Source organism: Anser brachyrhynchus (genome assembly GCF_964034855.1).
Source record: "Anser brachyrhynchus genome assembly, chromosome: 1".
Taxonomy (NCBI): Eukaryota; Metazoa; Chordata; class Aves; order Anseriformes; family Anatidae; genus Anser; species Anser brachyrhynchus.
Genome location: NC_137694.1, coordinates 175,957,341 through 175,978,464, shown reverse-complemented (window position 1 = coordinate 175,978,464; position 21,124 = coordinate 175,957,341). Strand labels below are relative to the sequence as shown.

General features: G+C 36.6%; 1 protein-coding gene across 3 annotated transcripts in view; it reads right to left on the bottom strand.

Annotated features, from left to right (window-relative positions):
* Nucleotides 1-21,124, bottom strand: part of DIAPH3 (diaphanous related formin 3) — a 239,336-nt gene that overhangs the window by 168,312 nt on the left and 49,900 nt on the right. For all 3 annotated transcript variants that reach the window (XM_080575719.1, XM_080575717.1, XM_080575718.1), the window contains 6 exons: nucleotides 20,886-21,002; nucleotides 19,843-19,961; nucleotides 19,630-19,694; nucleotides 19,077-19,181; nucleotides 16,286-16,615; nucleotides 15,296-15,410 (listed from right to left, as the gene is read on the bottom strand). In XM_080575719.1, coding sequence (XP_080431845.1) covers nucleotides 15,296-15,410; nucleotides 16,286-16,615; nucleotides 19,077-19,181; nucleotides 19,630-19,694; nucleotides 19,843-19,961; nucleotides 20,886-21,002 — 851 coding nt within the window. The remainder of the gene's footprint in view (nucleotides 1-15,295; nucleotides 15,411-16,285; nucleotides 16,616-19,076; nucleotides 19,182-19,629; nucleotides 19,695-19,842; nucleotides 19,962-20,885; nucleotides 21,003-21,124) is intronic.

The following is a 21,124-nucleotide window of genomic DNA, read 5'->3' as shown; positions in this document are numbered from 1 at the left end:
CAGAGTGGAGTGAGAAAACAGAGAAACAGACTTGCAGATCCTTGAAAGCATCCAGTGGAGGGCAACAAAACTGGTAAAGGGGATGGAAGGCATGCCTTATGAAGAGAGACTGAGGACACTTGGTTTGCCTGGTCTGGAGAAGAGAAGGCTAAAAGGCAACCTCTTTGCTCTCTACAGCTTCCTGAGGAGAAGAGGAGAGAGAGGTGCTTGTCTCTTCACCCTGATAATTGAGGACAGGACGCTTGGGAATGGCACAAAGCTGCACCAGGGAGATTCAGACTAGATATAAGGAATAATTTCTCTACTGTGAGAGTGGTCAAACACTGGAACAGGCTTCCTAGCAAGGTGGTTGATGCCCCATGCCTGTCAGTGTTCAAGAGATGTTTGGACGACACCCAAAATAATATGCTTTGACTTTTGGTTATCCCTGAAGAGGTCAGGCAGTTGGACTAGATGATCTTTGAAGGTCCTTTCCAACTGAATTATTGTTTTCTGTATTTTCTCCCCCTTTTCATTGAGGAGGGGGAGCGAGGGAGCTGCATGGTAGAGCTCAGTCAGCCATCAGTATGAAACCACCACAGTGCATCCAAGAGTCAACTGATAGCAGTGAATGTATTCTTCTTTCCCCCTTTTCAAGTATGACCAAATCCAGTCTTCCATTCATCACTGCCAGTTCAGTTCTACAGAGCATTAAAAGAGCAATTTTCATACTAGTAGATTACCACTGACAGCAGACTTTCTCCCTCAGCTTTCTTGCAGTTAGAATGATCTAACCTCATTTGATTTTAGCTTCACTCATCTGGTTTGTTTCTTTTCATAGAAGCATTACAGATCTTTTGAATTTCACCTGCCAAGATTTCTCCTGCAATGTGCAACTAAGCCTTGAATTCCAGTTTCTCTTCATTCATTCCAGTTACATCTACCTTCTATTTTGTCAGCTTTGATAGCAGCTTTCATTCAAGTAATCTTGCTGAACACTTAGGCATTTTTCCATCTTCCCACTGTTTCAAATAGATGACCAAATACTTTGAGATCTCACACTGAAATGCCAACAACAAAAAACAACATTCCGCTGCACATCTATCGAGTACGTTGCAGCCAGATTTTAAGCCCCACAAAGCATTACCCTGCATGATCAAGGAACTGCAAAGATAAGCAGTCACCCTAAGTAGTTTCATTCTACCTTGTAACCCTTGCCAGCTATACAGATGCACTTACAATTTTAGGAACAGTCATTTCTATATCAAAGGACAAGTCAGACTGCACAGCAGGAAACATTTAGTCTTATAACCGTTAAGCTGAGTAATAAAGCAGATAAGGCTTCTAAATTTCATTACTGAGGTGCTGTTAGAGTCAAGTAAGGTTATTACAAAAGAACGATTTTGTGAGCTAATATTTAAAAAGAAAAGCAGTGCCCCACCAAGTTGTAAAAAGAGGAGGAGTGGGGAAGCAAAGCCATAAAACAGAAATACAAAATTGTTAATAGCTACAGAAGGATATGTTGTCCGTTGTCTTTATTCCTTTAATCTAAATCAAGATAGAAGCAGTGAACTGATCCAGAAGAATGTGTCTAAGAGCACAACTATAATTATAATTATTTACCTATTATGCCAGACAGTTATTGTTTTTAGCTTTTCCTTTGTTCAATCAGGAGGAAGGCTGGTTTGGGGGCATTTGTCCAAAAACTTCATTAACAGAAGAATGGAAATAAATCTTTGCTTTCTCACCATCCAACAGTAAAAACTGATTTGCAACAGGCAAAACAAAGCAGTTGTTGCTGATAGCTCATCTTCCTGAAAACAGACTTAATACCTAATCTTTCACCTGAGCAGTTCAATGGGCCAAGTTCCTATAAATTTTATAATCCCAAGTGTTTTCTTTTCATAAAGCTCTGTTTCTGTGTGACAAGCCAGAAGAATGAACCATTTTATTAAAGTAAAGCGTTTGGGAAGCTTAACTTTTATACACACACACACACACACACACACACACACCCTGTCCTGTTAGGACAGTTTTCAGAACAATGAACTAGATTGTATCCTCTGTATAAGGGATTTTTTTTTTTTTTGTCAAAACTTCAATTTATTCCCTCACCCTGGAATACTAGCATTTCAGGTAAGTTCTGAAGGTTATGTACGAATGGAGAGTTTAACTGCTATTAAAGGAGAAAAAAACACGTACAGGGCATTTACAATATGCACATCCTTTATGGTTTAGTGGGTGATATTGGTGGTAGGGGGATAGTTGGACCAGATGATCTTGGAGGTCATTTCCAACCTTAGTGATTCTATGGTGATGCTTCTTTCATAAAAATTAAAGAGATTCAATAATTTCATTTTTTTTAAAGAGCCTGATAAGAAATTAACAAGGCAAGATAGTTACAGACTAGAGGAATCTATTTATAAGGAAGAAACTGTATGAGAAATTTATGAGTTAGATACATAGATGATAGCAGAAGGCTGCAATGTAAGCCTGTTTCTCCTATGTTCACAAGAAGTAATCAACTTACTGTTCTTTACATAAGATCCCATCTGAATTAACAAAAGAAGTTCTATATGAGATATGGTCAGATGATATTTAAATAGAGGTAATAGGTAAAAAAAAAAAAAAGAATATATAATCTCAGTGGAAAAGAGAAAAAGGGCCTGTAATCAATTTTTACATATGAATAAATTAAAATTTTGTTCCAGCACTACCAAATCAAATGCAAATAGAACCAAAGGTTCTGCCATATATACTGCCATATTCTATAGGGCATACCAGAGTCTGTTCAAGATCAGCTTCCTGATCAACTTTCTATACAGCTTCTTCCACTAACACAATCTCATTGATTGTTTGTTTTTAAAAAATGTATTGCCCTTCCCTTGAAATAGGTTTTCTCTGAACCAAGCCATTCACTAAGAAACTAAATGGCAGATTTCTTAAAGGCTGAAAAATAGTGCTCATGTAAATTTAAATTTTAATAGTCTTCATCAACAATGACTTTGAAGGCTTGCCAAGTGAGGTTTGTCAAACATTTCTTGCATTTAAATTTTCTCAGCTCACAATGAAGAAAAGGCTACAATAGAAGCACTGTTGTAATGAAGGTTTTATTGCACTCAAATATAGCGTTACCTTTAGTCAGATTATAAATGCTTGTAACATTACATCAGAAATTCATCAAAAAACACTGAGTACATAAACATGCCACAAAACATGAAATGTTTTGGGTTAGAAGGGACCTTAAAGATGTAATTCCCATCTTTCTGCCGTGGGCAGGGACTCCTCTCACCAGACCAGGTTGCTCAAAGCCCCATCCAACCTGGCCTCAAACACCTCCAGGGATGGGGCATCCACAGCTTCTCTGGGTAACCTGTTCCAGTGCCTCACCACTGGAAATTTTTTCATAGGAAAAAAAAATCTACCTAATATCCAATATCTACCCTTTTTTCATTTAAAGCCATTACTCCTTGTCCTATCCCTACACTCCCTGAGAAAGAAACCTTTCCCAGCTTTCCCTTTAGGTACTGGAAGACTGCTATAAGGTCTCCCCGGAGCCTTCTCTTCTCCAGTCTGCACAACCCCAAAAGTTGTAGTAGGTGTGTAGAGTTTTATACATTGTATGTGATACAAAGACCAGCAAATTAATTCCTTCAAGATCTTTGCAGGTAAGGAGACAAAAGTACAAGTTGCAGGGGAAATAGCTAAATGAGTATTGCCCATTAAACAAACACAGCTGATCAGACCGAACAATGGCAGAAATTTTTAAGACAGAATTTTTAAACTTGCTTGTTACTTTTCATACTTGTTTTTCCATTCCATTGGTATTTATGGCTTGGACTTATGATACTAAGTAGTTTTTGTGAGATTTTTTTCCTCCCGCTCTGGATATATAAAAATAATATCTATCTCCTCTGAAATTTTATTTATCCACATCATAAAAATGTTCTCTACTAGAAATCAATAAAGGATCATTCTTGCTGCTTCTAAAACATGAAAGCCCTCCAAGGTTTTCCCTACCAGTGTTGCAAAAAAATGGGAGTGGAGTGCTTTTGTTAGCCTGACTGCACTGACACATTGTCATCAAACATGAGTTGACTGCAGACCAATACTGCATTCTGAGTAGAAATCAACTATGGAAAAAAAAAAAGAATCGCTTCTTTGAAAGAAAAAGGTAAAGGTGAACTACGGGAGCAACGCCTTCAAGACACTTCACTGAGGAGAAAGGAAAGCACTCAATTTGTTTGAAGCTGACAGGAAATAAATAGTTTGTATGTAGAAGGTAAGAGCAGATCACCTAATAGTGATACATACTGCAACTCTCCCATGAAGGAAAAAAAATAAAGTTACAATAAAGTTGAATTAAAATTAGGGTAGAATGGATACTTTGCTTAGGTGGTTTCTTACAAGTGCTGTAACAAACGCTTCAGCGATATCGAACAAAATATTTCTTAACTGCAAATACAAGTCAAAGCACCTGTGCTAGCAACAGAACTTTTTCTAATGTTGTTTATAAATATCATCTCCTGACAGACTGCCTCTTACTCCTACCAAAAGAAAGTAAACTTTTACTGATGATTCTTATGTGCTCAAATTAGTGTACTGACGACACAGACATTATATAATTAATTATATAATTAACTTACAGCAGAATTCATCGTAAGAAATTATCAAAGGAAGAAAATAAAAGGAAAAGTATCACAATTCTAGCTTCAAGAAGAATCAAACTGCAAAATAAGTGCTATTTTTGGATTTCTCCAACCATTAGGTAAACTACAAACACAAAACAAGAATTTTAAAGGATCGTATTTTAACGTCCTCTTCAGGTTTTTCCTTTTTTTTGTTTGCAAAGTATTTGGGGGGGTTATCTGGTTATGAAAGTCATGTTGTAGGAGTTATTCACATCCCACTTCTTTAAGTGAATCTCCCTTAATATTTAACAGTCAGACAACTGATTTTTTCTCCTATCCATGGTGGGACAGTAGAAAAAAATGTACCTATTCCCACCCCCACCCTCTCAAATAACTGCAAAATAAAGGTTATACTTTTGACATTACACTATCATTAGGGGAAAAAAAGTGCGTTAAAAATTGTTTCCACTTTTCTCTGACACACAGGCAAAACTTTATCAGTACTTGCCTATTTATACTTTAGGTATGAAAATCTTTGCTGTATACCATGAGTTTATCTGTCCATCATTGAGGCCCCTCTCAAGAACTGAAAGGAGGAAACTGTTCTGTCTGCTCATCAGAGAAAGATCATAGCAAATTCTTTCAAATCCTTCTTAACATATTGCATTTCAAAGACCCTTTTTGCTTACCCCATGATACTACGTCTGCATCTGCTGCTTCTGTAGATGCAGACTTTCTCCCTCTGGATACACTGAGTGACAAGCACCCCCGTTTATAGACTCACTAGACTACCAGGGGTAAAAATATTCTTCACAGTTACCTTGGAATTATGCTTTCCTTTAATCAAATTGTGGTAAAAAGCAAACCAAAGTATTTATACGATTCATCTAAGGTAGTGCAAGTGTTGGTAAGAAAAATCACACTTATCTACACTGCAATTAAAACAAAGCTCTCCCTTTCCCTTTCATCAGAGAGCTTTTTAAATATTGATAAAGGGCAAGTCTGTGAAGCCTGCCTTGCTGTATGCCTTCTATCTAAGGTTGTACTACGGAAGAGAACCCTGCAACACAGCTGTAAAATGTCAAACGATGTCTTTCTGGGGTCTTTTAGGGTATTGAAATAGCTTTAACCTTTTTTTTCTTTTCTTTTTTTTTTCAAAAAATAATTTGGTCTGTCCTTATTCATGACACACACAGATGCAAAAAAAAAAAAAAAGGCTGCATCACAATTAGTGTTTTTTCATCTCACTGAAGATACAGCTGTCACCTTACTAGACCATTCCATTCCATCCATAGTCACCTCTTATACTTGATGAGTTAATAAATTCCTTCTGGCGTCACCAAAAATGTAAAAGTGTCTTCCTCCTCACCAAAGAACCAGTGTATAGATTTCCGTGTGAAATTGTATTGAGGTGTTGGAAGTGGAGGCTTCTTCGTGAAGAGACATGGGGCTGCCCCATGCTGGACACAGCTGGTTCCAGACACCTCCAACACAGACCCGCCACAGGGCATATATAAACCTGTGAGCAAAGCTAGCAGCATCTGTGGAAAACATATTTAAGAAAAGACAAAATGGGGCACATCAGTGTGAGGACTGAGAGAAAAAGTGCAAGAAACAGTTCTGAAGACAACAAGGTTAGAGAAGGAGGGAGAGAAGGTCCTTCAGGTGCTGGAGCACAGATTCCCCTACATTCAACAGAAAAAAATACATTTGAACAGGTGTTTCCTGCAGCAGATGGAGGTCCATATCACAGCACATGCCCACACTGTGGGGACCATGGAGGTCCACCCATCACAGCAACTGCGTATTGTAGAATCGTCAAACGGTTTGGGTTGGAAAGAACCTGAAAGATCATTCAGTTCCAACCTCTCTGCCTTGGGCAGGGACACCTCTCACTAGACCAGGTTCTCAAAGTCCCAACCAACCTGGCCTTGAATGCTTCCAGGATGGGGCATTCACAGCTTCTCTGGGCAACCTGTTCCAGTGCCTCACCACCAGCTGAGTAAAGACTTTCTTCCTAATTTCTAAGACTACCCTCTTTTAGTCTAAAGCTATTATGCCTTTTCCTATCACTACACAGAGTCCCTCCCCAGCTTTCCTGTAAGCCCCTTTAGGTACTGGAAGGCTGCTATAAGGTGTCCCCGGAGCCTTCTCGTCTCCAGGTTGAGCATCACCAACTCCCTCAGCCTTTCTTTATAGGAGAGGTTACTCCAGCCCCTTGATCATCCTTATGGCCCTCCCCTGGACTTGTTCTAACAGGTCCATGTCCTTCTTGTGCTGGGAGCCCCAGAGCTGAATGCAGTACTCCACGTGGGGTCCCATGAGAGCAGAGTAGAGGAGGAAAATCACCTCCCTCGACCTGCTGGCCACAGTGATTTTGATGCAGCCCAGGATACGGTTGGCTTTCTGGGTGGCAAATATGCCCTGAAGGAAGCTGGAGTCCCTGGACAGCCCAGGTTCTAAGAGGAACTGTGGCCAGTGGAAGACCCATGCTGAAACAGGTTTATCCTGAATGACAACAGCCTGTCAGAAGGACCCACACTGGAGCACAGGAAAAATGTGATGAGGAAGAAGTGGCAGAGAAAAGCTGTTATGAACTGACCCTTATCCTCCCGACTTGCCCATCCCTCCTGCTGCTGCTCTTGAGGGAGTGGGCAGAGTAGTTGGAAATGTAAAAACGAAGCTGAGCTTTGGGAAATGCTCATTTTATGAGAGTGGGTCTTGGTAATCATCTAGCAGCCAGCCAAGGTCAAGCCACCATACAAGTATATTCATTCACTTATTCTTATGTATCAATCTGTACATAACCAATATATTTGATACAGATATCTAAACAAGATATGAGCACAGATCATCCTACCTGTTAAGAACAGAAACAACTAATATATTTACTACCAATGCAATAGTGAATTGCAAGATACCATTGACATTTCAGTCCTTTCTACAAGTCATTACTTGATAACCCTTGTAAACGGCTATAGCTTACTCCTGCATTCTTCAGAAATAATGAAAAAGGAAAAAAGTTTCTATCTATAAAAATATTTTAAAATAATTTTGGTTTAAAATATAGCTGGGGTGATACTACAAGAGAGCCAAACCAAAACACAGTAGGCTTTACTTCTCCCTGTACACAGTTCATAATTACTAGCAGAAGTTATTAGACAGTATTTTTGGCAGTCTTACAGGTTTTTAACAATGAGATCCTACAAGTAGCATTGTTTGGAGCAATTTCTGTGTAAAACTTTTACCTTCCAGAGAAGGAAAATATGACAAGAGTGGACTTCTCCTAATCCCTCAGGTTCTATTGTTCTTGCTGAATGGGCCATAGCATATCAAATACAGCACTGATCTCATTTATATTGCTGATTTGACCTTCTTGCTTAGCTTTTACTCTCTTCTGTGGTTTCAAATGCTTGAGACTTGGGTGACACCACAGCAGCATAGTCCTTGCAGGTTTTTCTTATGTGGTGTATGCAAACGCAGTTGGCACTAAGTCAGAAGAACACCTCGAAAATTAAAGCTGGTCTAAGGAAATAAGATCTTCACCACTTTGTCCTGAAATTCTGGAAACGAAGTCTTTTCAGTACTCTATCAATTACATTAGCCTACACAAAAATTTTCTTGCACAGGCTTAAATTTTTCATTTTTAAAAGCCATTTACTAACATAATGACTGAGAAGTTTATTTGAATTTATGCAGATGCAAAACCATCACCCAAATATATTCTAGATGAAAATTTCAATATTAAATGTGTCTTCATACAGGAGCTCTAATATGTATCTTGAAATTATATAAATATTCCTAAACTCAACTCCAATAACTAACGGAAGAAAACGCTGTATGCTTACTGGCATATTTCAAAGGAAACTGGAAGATATATAGGAAGAAAAAAAAATCAGAGAGAACTGTCTCGAAAAGGTCAATATAAGTGCCAACAGAGATAGCACTCCCAGAGAAGTGCTTTATTTTTGAATAATCAAGTCTGGCATGAGCTCTGGTGTGATGGGATCAGGCACTGCCATCTCCAATAAGGTTAGGATGAAAATCTGTCCCAGTCAATAAAAAAAAACGGTACAAAGATTATGTAGTCTTTCTCTCTAGAGTTTACTAGATCAGTTCCCTCTGATATCTAGGAAAAAAAGAAGAATAAATTTCTAATTTTCCCTGCCATCTCCCATTAACTGCAGTTATCTCCATATTATTAAAAATAATTAAGTATTTAAAAGTGGTTTCTTGCAATGTTTGATCTGCAATTTCAAATCCTCATTTGGACTTTAACACATTAAATATAACCATTATGTTAAAAATGACTCTTGTTGGATGAAGTCAAATCAGCTTATTAATAGGATATTTATAAACCCAGCACACTAATTATGAAGTGTCAATTTCACAAAACTACTACCTTTCTTACATTTTGCATACATGAAACAAATTGTCAGTGTTTTTTTTTCCTTTTTTTAATACTTCCAAAGATTTCTTTTTGGCTAGAGGCTGCTTTCCTGTACACTCCTGTCCTGGTTTCAGTTAGGACAGAGTTAATTTTTCCTCCTAGTAGCTGGTAGGGTGCTATGTTTTGGATTAGGATGAGAAGAGCGCTGATAACATGCTGATGTTTTAATTGTTGCAGAGCAGTGCTTACACACACCAAGCCAAGGACTTTTCAGCTTCTCGCTCTGTCCTGCCATCGGGCAGGCTGGGGGTGCAGCAGGAGCTGGGAGGGGACAGACCCAGGGCAGCTGACCCAAACTGGCCAAAGGGGTATTCCATACCATCTGACGTCATGCTAAACAATATATAGGGGTGGCTGGCCGGGGTGGGGGGCCGGCTGCTCGGGAATAGGCTGGGCATCGGTCAGCGGGTGGTGAGCAATTGCATTGTGCATCGCTTGTTTCGTACACATTATTAGTAGTAGTACTATTATCATCATCATTATTATTATTTTCCTGTCTTAATAAACTGTCTTTATCTCAACTCACCGGCTTCACTTTCCCGTTTCTCTCCCCCATCCCAGAGAGGGAGGGGGGAGGGTGAGCGAACGGCTGTGTGGTGTTTAGCTGCCGGCTGGGTTAACACGCAACAACTCCACACACCTCAAAAATCTTATAATCACCTTTAGCAAACCACTTCCAACACCAGAAAGAAGACTTCAAGCAACAAATAGCTGATTCTGTCTTCAGTTATCCTGAACAAAGCCTATGTACTACTGTCTCACTGCATTAATTACACTTATTCATAGACATCCACCAACTTTTTGCTGTATATTCTCACACTAATGCCTTCAAAGTAGCCCCACAAACTGAGTGTATTTCTTACTGGCATTTCATTACTTTTCTCCTTTCTGTAAGTGACCAGACCATGCATTTGCATGTATATTATTTTAGCATTGTGAGTCTTAAACATAGTAGTTTGAAGGTACTCCAAGTAAACAACAGACACGCTTATACACATAATTAAGAACCTAAGAAATGCCCTACTGGGTCTGACCAGTGATCTCTCTAGCCCAGTACTGCCTCTGCAGTAAAGGACACTGTGCCAGCCTTATCACTACTACACTATTCTCCTGACTTCCCGAAAGAGGAAGTTCCTCTTCCTACAAACAGTGGCCTAGGAATGTTACATCCTTTCCTATTTCTTTTGGACCTGTTGTCCCCGAATTTGTCTAACGTTCCTTGAACTTGCTGAACTTTCGAACTTGTCACCAAGTTGTCCTACCAATTTCCTAGCTAACCTTCTGTTTTCAAATCTTTAAATACACCTTTCAATACTGGCTGAAGCATCCTGTGAAATAAATTCAGAATTCTAAAAAAGTATGAATAACGTCCTGTTTATCTTGCTACATTTAATGGGTTTTCCTGTTACATTCATTTGGGCAAGCCTTCCACATTTTAAATACTGTCCTTTTCCCTGTGATACTGTCTTTAACTTCCCAATTGAATCACACACTTTTTTGTTTTCCCCTCACAGCTTTTGTTGGACTTTTTCTGAATTACAGTACAGTGTTTACTCGACTCTGTAAGATGGCATTTTCAGAACAGCTTTTGGACTACTTGTAGGCATGAGTATCTTGTTTGCTGTACCATTTGTCATTCAGTTCTCTGTCCTGAAGTTGAATAACCTGTATGCTAGATTCACTTGGGTTGTTCTCTCCCGGTCCATTAAGATTATGATTATTCTCCCTTCTGCTCCTACTCCTAAATCCTGTGCACAGCCCAGGACCACTCCCAGATTAGCTCCGATTCCCTTTGGTTACAGAATACCGTAAATAGTCATTTGTCATATCCAAAGCTTTTATCTTCTCATAACATCCTAACGAGTAATTGATGCAAGTCCATATGTAGGTAGTTAAATCTCCCACTTTACTGCCACAAAATCTGCAGTTTCTCTAATATCAGCATATTCTTCTCACAAACATCATCTCATCAGAGGGCAATTAATACAGTGCAATATTTTATTATTAGAAGGAATTCCATTCGCAAGGTTTCTACAGTGGGTTTTTCCCCCACAAGATTTTTCAGGCTGCTACACTTCATACTATTTTTCATGCTAAGAGCCACTCTCCTACCTGTACATCTAAACATTCTGGCAAAGCTGGCAGCATTTCAATGTCCTACACCATTGATTACTCTCATTCTGTCAGGCTTCCACCACATCTATCATAAAGGGGTTGTCATTTAATACCAAGCATTTTTGTTCATTCATCTTACGTTTTAGGCTTCAGATAATACAAAAACACATGTAAGGTTTACTGTCGCTCCACTGCTCAGTATTTCACATCAGTCAGCTTCAAGTCATACTTATTTGATTTAATGAATTATAGTAAGTGATTTCTTTAATACCATTGTTGCCTGAAAGACTCTTCACACATTTTCTTCATTGATCTGCAACTACAGTATAAATCATAAATATTTGATATTTCTTATGGTTTTTCTTTTTCAAATATCAAACTATCCTTAATACCTCATAGTCCTTTTTGCCTTTAAAATGAAAAATTATGAGAGAACCAAAGAAGATCCATGCAAAGCATTCACATTCAACTTATTTTCAGATTTCTTTTATTTTTTTCCATTATCCATTTTTTGCCATTGTTGTTTTGGGTTTGCTTGCTTTTTTACGGTCAGGGAGAGAGCCTGGGACCGTTCCTTGTTTTCCACACTGATGTTTATAAGGCAGTAATTTCACTCCCTTTTCTTTTAGCTGCTGACACAAAGCTAGTGATTTGAGGGTTCCAGAACCTTTTTTTTAACAGTTTCTTGTAACATCTCAGAATGAGCTTTCATGTTTTCTTGCAAATATCTTAAACATATGTACACTTTTCAGTCATAATTTAATCTTTTCTCAAGTATTCATGCTGAAAATATTCCATCCACACAATGATCAGTATTTCCGGATTCTGAACAAATATTCTCCTCCCACATTCCCTGTGTAGCAGTTAATCTATGTGGCTTTATATGACAAAGGAGTGCGTTTGCCACTCTGCCCTTGCCTACTTCTTTCATGTACACAATCTTACAGTTCTTTAAGATTATGGAGTTATTCTGAGCCCAGAAAAAGAGCTTTTCAACAATTAAATTACACTTTGTTTTCACTAAGTTGCTACAGGAATACAATCAGCAACTCTTGCCTTGGTACTTCGCATTGTTCCAATTTAAATATGTAAAGTCAAAGAAGTGATTATTTCCCTCTACTTCCCCTTCACTCCCAAAGAGAAGTATCTGCAGCATTTGGTCAGTTTTGGGCTCTTCACTTCAAGAGAAATGTAGATATATTGGAATGGGTACAGCAGAAGACCACCAAGATGATTAGAGGGCTGAAACATACAATGCAGAAGGAAAGGCCAAGAGCTGTGATTGTCAGTCTTAAGAAAAGACAAAGGGTGAGGGAACTCTTACTGCTGTCTCAAACTATCTAACAGGAGGTTACAGCAAGAGGGAACCAGATACTTCTTGAAGGTGTACCATGAACAAGAAGCAACAGACAAAAGTTGCAACAAGAAATATTGCGACAAGATGTTATGGGAAAAAAATTACCACAATGGTAATAAACATTGGAAAAGGTTGCCAACCCTACAGCCATACATCTCCATTTTTTAGGGATATCCAAAATTCAGATGGAAAAGCCTCAGGCTGACTATGCTTTAAGAAGGTGGTTGAACCAGATGCCCTCCAGATGTCCCTTCCAAACCAAATAATTCCATGATTTGAGAATGTCTTTGACCCTCCTAACATCCTCAACAAAAGTGATTTTCCAACAGTTTGAAGCTTGACGCTCTTTCATTTTTTTCTACTCACAGTAATGTTTCTTTAATGTCTCCATAATATCTTCAGTTATTTCAATTGCTTCAATACCCATTTAGAATCAGCATCATTTCTAACTTTTATACAAACATCTGCTAAAGCTTCAAATCTTTTCAATATTATTCCGTATTCCTTTTTGTAGCAGAAATTCCTCAGTGGATTTTATACATACACATAAGACTTCCTCTTCTTGATCAACACTGAAATACTTCTGGCACATCAGCTGGTAAAATGCCGTAACTGAACATTAAGTAAGATCAGATTGAAGTATTCAAATCAGAAGAAAATTTACTTAAAGCATCATTGAACATCCTGGTCCCTCCTTCCACAACAACTTCAGTGAAAAGAGTGCATAAGCAGACCCTTCAACAGAGTAGAAACCAGCTCATTCTTTACACTTGGTTACAGAATTATTTTCAGTTTCTCTTGTCTTTTTGGTTTCAGAGATAAAGCTCTAGAAATAGTCAAGGACCGTTCCCAAATTTAGTCTAGTGAATAGCTTGATTATTCTACATTAGAAGGCATGGTTACAAATCTCTTTTAAGGCTGAGAGGTGTACGAAAAATGCAGGTCTCTAATACCCTTGACAAGTGTTATCACAAAAAAATAATGCATGAGCTGCAAAGAAACATCCCTTTTCTCCACAGCCATGAGTTAAAAGTAGTTACTGCACTGTCCTCTACACCAAGATTTATGCTAGTATTAAGAGACACTGAGATCCCCAGTGCTGCCTCTTTATATGTTTAAATATTCACGCAAATTTTGGTAAACCACTCACTAAAACAACGATGAAATTTAGTTCCTTGTTGCCCTTTAGATGCCTACTTAATATTCTAAATATAATCTTTAGTGTCTCCTCTTCCTTTGAAAAAATAAGACGGCACACATACCATCCACATGATACAGATAAGCAGTAAGCTCCACCTCTAAAAAATTTAAATTCATCCCTGCAAGCTTTTTTATCCACTACCACCATTACACCATTTGATTTAACAATACATCACTGATTTTTCATCTGTAGATCCAGTAATTCTTTTCTATTAGGTTTTGTCAAAACAATGCATCCAGTCCATTCAGTTCAACTTTGAAGGGATGTTAATCTTGTTAACTCCAATGTTCTTGCTGTCGGGAGATTCACAATCCTCCTCTGAGCCATAAATGTTTGGCCTCAACATCATCTAGTCTCCCAGATTTTACTGTTTAATTACGCACAGGAAACAGCATTTCCTCCAGTGGCTTTTAAACCTTCCAACCTATTAATTCAGGGAATATTCTTGGGAATTCTCCTAACATTATAAAGGCACCACAATTATCTTTAGACTTATTCTAATAGATTCAAGAAAAAATGAATACAGTCAGTGAGATTTTCTTGCCTTTTTATCTTTGCACAACATTTTTAATATTATTAATATCAACATTAATAACTGTAACTCTCAACTCATTAGAAATACTGCTACAGCAACTTAAGCATACAAAACCTGATCTGACAAAACCAGAAAGAAGTAAAAAGTTCTTGGTTACAGAGAGGAAAAAAACAAAAACAAGCAAACAAACAAAAAACTGTAGTTTTCTTGAGAATACCATGTATTAAATTAAATAAAAAAATCACAATGAAAAATCTGAAACAAACTAAAAATATAATATTGTGTTTCAATTTGAAAATTTGAAAAGGAATTAATTATTGTGCTCCTTTGGCTGCCCCAAAGGACTAAATCTCTAACACCACTCAAGGAAGATAAGGAAAAAAAGTGTCAAGAAGTAACAAGATGGCATTTTATATATGGAATAAAATAATGTAACTACTATACCAGTAAGACAACTTACTTCCAGAAAGGGAGAAAAGGTTTAAAGACAGGAATACTTTCAAAGAGTTTGCTCTTCCACAAGGTGTTAAAAGCTGAAGAAACTAAGCAAAATGTCAGGAGAGATGAATGTTGCTACAGTTTTATGGAAAAGTAAAAAACTTCATTAAAAAGATTCTCGACCTTCAAGGAACCAAACCAGCATCAGTTAACATATGCAACCTGAGGGTAAATACATCACCTTCTGGATTCTAGATTGGGTTACAGTATTTTATTAAGGTATTCTGACATAATTTTATTTAAAAAACTTTCAAATGTCTGTATTATCAGGAAACATTTCTCACTGTTTTTTTTTTTTTTGTTAAGTTTTTCCTTATGGGTCACACATTTTTTGCCACCCCTAAGGTAAAATAGTTCAACATTACTGCTTTAAGCGGTCTGGGATTTTTAAATGCTTTTTTCTTCACACACTCCACTGAAAAAAAAGTAACTTTAATGTTATATTCTAAATCCTTTGATACAGTATTTAAGCCCCAACCGCCTAAAAGATATCTTTAAAAGCTGAAAACTAAAGCAATCAATTACTTACCCCTCTGTTGACAACAAAATGTAAGCTCCAATTTGCAAAGCATGTCAGCATTCTCATACTTCTCCTCCTCTGCCTTAACCCAGAAACAGGATTCTGTCATTTCCTGCGGCCTGATCTACAAGCAAGAGGTAAACCAAAATTAATTCAATTATTCTGATAGCATGGAGAGACCAAAGCAAATGAAATACTTAAGAGCTCTGTAAAACACATGAAGTTTTCACATACAATCCAACTACAGAATTGTTAAAATGTTTTTGATTCAAAATAACAACACATACACTAAGTGCTTTTGGACAAACAATATAAAGCAATACTGACAACGTACTCTGTTATCCAAGGTCTACATGTAGCAATCTTTGGTCTAGATTTAAAACTTGGGTAAGACTTAATTAGTCTCTGAACACAATTGATCAAATACATATTAAATATCTAATTTTGGCCTTTATTTTGGTCTAAATAGTTGCAGTTTCCAAAACTCAATGTACTGATAATCCTGGTATACTTGATTCTGTCACAAGGGAGAAGAAAAAAATAGACGGACTCTGTCCTTTTCAACTGTTAAATTTATGTAAGTACATTTACACTGAGGACAAATAGATAGACCTGCAATGCTTCTTCCCACAGTCCAGGGGCAGATAGATGCAAGACACTTGACTGGAAACTACAAAGCTATCAGTACCATGCAGTGACTGATCCAGTGTAAACAGTCTGCTACAAGACAAGGCACAGAAGGATCCAGGAAGCATGCTGGTATCAAGGTTCTAGTACTCTAGACCAGAATTTACTTTTCCAGATATTTGCCTGAATGATGAGTCATGAGTCAATGAAACACAATTTTCAGGAAACTGTAAAAGCTAAAGGCACAAAGTATTCATATTTTACATAATTTTAACTAATTTATCATTTGTTCTATACAGTCTTATTCCTGACAATGTATTTATCCAAAGCTGTGAGATTTTTGATCAGGTATTTGCCATTAATCAGTATTACCTTGGACCAGTTGAGTCTTTTCATGGTAACCTCAGGTCTGAACTCTTTTTTAGGCTTCAGTCCAAATGGCAAAGTACATGAAGGTGGAGACCACTGTGCCCCAGGCAGGCCTGGTAGAGGTGGTGGTGGTGGGGCACCCAATGCTGGAGGAATTCCCAAGACATTCAAAAATGGTGGAGGAGGAGGGGGAGGTGGCGGTGGTGGGATTGCCCCATTAGAAGGCAGTGGTGGAGGAGGTGGCGGCAACTGATGTGGTCCTGTAGCATCCGCTGGAACGACAGATGCATCTCCACGTGTTGATGATAGACAACCAGGTGGCAAGGAGCCATACTGATAAGGAAAATATTCTTATTCAGTTTCACATTTTTATAAACTAAATGTCATTACAGTCATTGTTTATAGATTAAATCCAGCAAGCAAAGTTAAATTCAGTGACATTTTCTGTGCATAGGACAAACAAATATGAATTATAATAAAGCCAACATGTTTTTAATTTCATATTTGGAAGTCTCAATATTTAAAATAGACATCCAGAGCAGTGGGTGAATGCCAGAAATCTCAAACTGAAATTCTATATCGCACTTATATTTCATTGATCATGATCTAAGAAGTGTTTAATAGGTATCTTGATGAAATTTTATCGAGACTAACACAGTTCGATTCAAATTAAGAAATAACAACCTAGTTTCTAACATTCCTACTTATCGGACAGATTACAGAGAACTATTCCTAGGATTTAATACCGGAATATGACTTAAAATCTTAAGATTGGCAATCCTGTTGAAAAGAAAAAAAAGGAAAAAAAAACATTTTCCAATACAGGAGCACTTTCATTCTGCAGGATTGAAGGCAGAAAGTAATGATGAAAAAAATCCTTCCAAAATTATGGCTGCCTTACATCCGCAGATATATAAAACTAGCAGCCATTCTATAAAACTAGCAGCCATTCTATTTGTGAAAATAAAAAACATTACCCTATTATAACAAAGTGGACAGAAAAATAGCAACAGGACAATATTATACAGTGCTTATTGAAGCAGTTTTGACAACTAATAAAAATTTCTAAGATAACACACTGACAATATTCAATATAGTGAGGATATCTGTACTATATGGAGATGGACTTTTTCTGCTATTTGAAGAAATTCTGTCACAGCCCTTTAAACATTATTAAATAGCTAACCAACAAAACCAAAAAAAAAAAGAATAGATAAAAAATATTTATCTACTGGTCACAATACTAATCAACTATTTAAATTGATAATTATGAACTGGAATAGTCCATTTTAGTTTTCAAAAGTAGAAGGCAATACATTAAGCAAAGGACTGATACAGTTTTACAAAGAAATAGCTAAATATCAGTAAGTATAAATAAACAAATGCAGGTCAGTATTATTGCTTTCAATTGCTCAAAATCTGCATTATTTACATTAAAACCAAACAATTAGGTTCTAAAAAAAGTGAAAGAAAACAAATATGAACAAGTTCTAAATACTAAAAAAGAGTAAATGAGGAATGAGACCAGGAGAAAGATAGTTGTAACAGGTTGATGCCATATGGAAACCAAAGATTCCTCTTAAAATGAATTTAAGAGTAATAGTACTAAATAGAAGTAATCAATTACTTGTTATTTGTAAAGTATTCCAGTATTAACAAATTAACAGTAGAATAGTTCATGAGCATAAGCATATATTATGCTCACTGTAAAAAAAGAAGCTATATTTAATCCAGTGAACAACAGAAACAGTAAAATATGGGAGATAAAACCTAATTCACTCACAAAAAAGGAACAAAGTTTGTTTTCAACAAATATACATAAAACTACTTTATTAATTTATGATGCGCAGCTCATTATTTTTTTAGAAAGCAACAAATTGTGTAATTACTTTTTTTAAAGCCTGACTTCAATATTAACAGTGAATTCTGACCAGAAACCTGAATCAAAATAACATTTTTGAGCAGACCAACACAGAGCTGAACTAATATTCCCCACTTAAAAAAAAATGAAACAAGCTCAAAACCATAAAAGAGCTCTACGATCAAAATATATATTTCATCATCTTTCTACATCCATGTTTTCTCTTCTAACTAGATGATCTTTAAGGTCCCCTCCAACCTGAGCCATTCTCAATGCTGTCTGTATTTAGCCATTTTTAGACTGTGCCTCATTCTTGAAAATAAGACACAGGAAAATCACTTGCTCACAAAGTCTCCTTACACAAATTTTAGAGCTGAAGCAGTTACAAGTTTACTCAAGTATTGCTCAAAAATCTGCACTATTCCTTCTCCATCGCATTTTATAATATCTATTTATGTTTGATATTTGAAAAACTATCAGAAAATGTTCTCATCAAGCCACAAGTTGTTTCTTTCACTGCTGGATACCCATGGTAAGGCTTCAGCAAAGCAACTGCACAATGAATAATTTCCTGTTGAGGGATAAAGATCACAGTGATAAATGCTAGTCTAAAAGCATATGACTTATTACCCTATGTGGTTAATTACTTTGGAAATATATGACACCGAAAGCAAAACCCAAATGAAACAAGAAACTAGTTAATTAACAGAGCTCAGGCACAAAAAGGATCAACTGGGATCTCATATAGCTAATTAGTGTCACACTACAACTCTTTGTATAAAACAGAAATAAAAGAAACTAACAATCAATAATAATCAATAACAGCATTCTTCGAAGCACTCTCAACTGCATTATCAGAATCTGCAAAAAAAAGAGTAAAAAGAATTCTATTTCAAAAACAATCCTTCATACATTCATTAAACCGTCCTATACCTGTAATTTAAAAGCTTGTAATTCTGCTTCGAGTTCATTGATTCTTTCTTCTTTTTTTTGCAGTAGGGCCTGGGTCTCCTGATGAGCTACAAAATCTTTTTCAAACTAAGGAAAAAAAAAAAAGAAAAAAATGTTGATAACAGTCAGTTCCACATAGCTTCTTTGGATTCCCACTTCTCCTTTTGGGTTTCTTAACAAAAAAATTGGTAAAGTATGGTAATACAGAGTCTGCAGACACAAACAAGTAAATTCTTATTCTCACGCTTCAGCTTTCTGAGAAACTGTTAACTGTTCAGATAAATCTTTCAGTTGATTTTGGGGAGATTTATATTTGAAATTTTAAAATAAATAGTAGAAAGGCTAAGTTAAGGTAACTATTTTACAACATTTCTGTACTTCCCAGTCCACAAGAAATAGCCAATTCCCACTTCAACGTAAGTAATAGTAGTAATTTGAAGTTAAAAGCTATGCCACTTTCAATTACACTATTCATGAAGCTATTAAGTAATTTCCTGTGTCCACGTGATGACCACATAACTTAAAAATTACATACTTTTCTGGAAAGTTCAGAAGCTCTCTCTTCACATTCTTCTAATCTTGCTTTATCTACACAAATATCTGGAAAAAAATAAGCAAATACACACTTGCAAACATACAGGGAACACAGGACTCTTAACCACATATACAACTTTAATTTGGTTTTTTTTTTTTTTGGAAATACAGAAAAAAGTATGATATTGTAATTATTTCCATGCACAGTACTTACCTACTAAGTGGCTGAAATTTATATCTAATCTTTTACGATACGTGAAATCTGGGTCTGTTCCACTTCGATGTAACACTATCTGGGAAACGCACTCTTCAATTATTTTGAAATACTGTGGGCTAGAGACAGAGGTAAATTCTTTTACAACTTTTTTTTTTTTTTTTTAACATATACTTAAATCCTGTCTATGAACACAGTTGAGGTTGAAAGATTTAGGCTGACTTATTTCTATAGGATAGATTCAAACCTCAAAGGACAAATATGTCTGGTATTTTATTCTACAATAACAGTTACACAAAGCCTGAATTACCAGTAGACCTAAACATAAAGCATCCTTATATTATAAACTCCACATCCCTTTTCCTATTGAACTACAGAAAGACGGGACATCTTCCTGCTTCTTATCAACAGAGAGAAGGCTTTCCTTCACTTTTATTCCTTCTGCTTTCATGACTTTTGTGACTGTGGGTGCCTGCAACCCTGTTGCAGTAAAATGAATGAAAAACCACATTGTTCTAAAATGCCAAATGGTACGACAGCTGGGCCACTTGACCAGAACATGCAAGCTGTGAATTCAAACCCTTTCAGGTGGAAGAGGTGTAGCACAGATGTACCCAAGTCAGGCAAGCACTCTTAACTTAATAAGGTGAGATGCGTGCACAAAGTGCACTTCTGCGCATAATGTGCTTTTTGTCCTTTGATCCAAATACACAACAAAATTACAATTGGTTATAAATGATGTCAGTAGCAGTAAGAGATCTGTTCTGATCACTTATACTTGCAGTACATAAGCTTCAGATCTCAACGAAAGTAGTATTCTATATATAAAATTGTACCCTAAGCAGAAGGGGAAAAAGAGCATATAGAAGACATTCTTATTCAAATCTGATACTTTTGAACATGAATTCACAAAGGAATATTTCCAAACTGCATTCAGCACAGAAAAATACTAAAGTGTATTTATCTTTAAAATTGTAAAAGCACATTAATGATTAAACAACCACCTAATCCATAACTGACATTTAATATAGCATTAAACATACCGTATAAAATAGTCATTTCTTATCAGCAAAAGATGTTGGAGAATAGAAAGAAAATATCCTTCAGCACTGGTGTCCTTAACTGTATTCCACACCATGTTGTAAACATCATTTACTTCAGTAAAAGAGTTAAGGAGAGTAACAGCAAGGAAGAAACGTTTCATTCAAATGTTGACTGATAACTTTTTTTAAACAAAAGCTGTATCAGAAAAATGTCCATTACAGATATTATTTTGTTGATG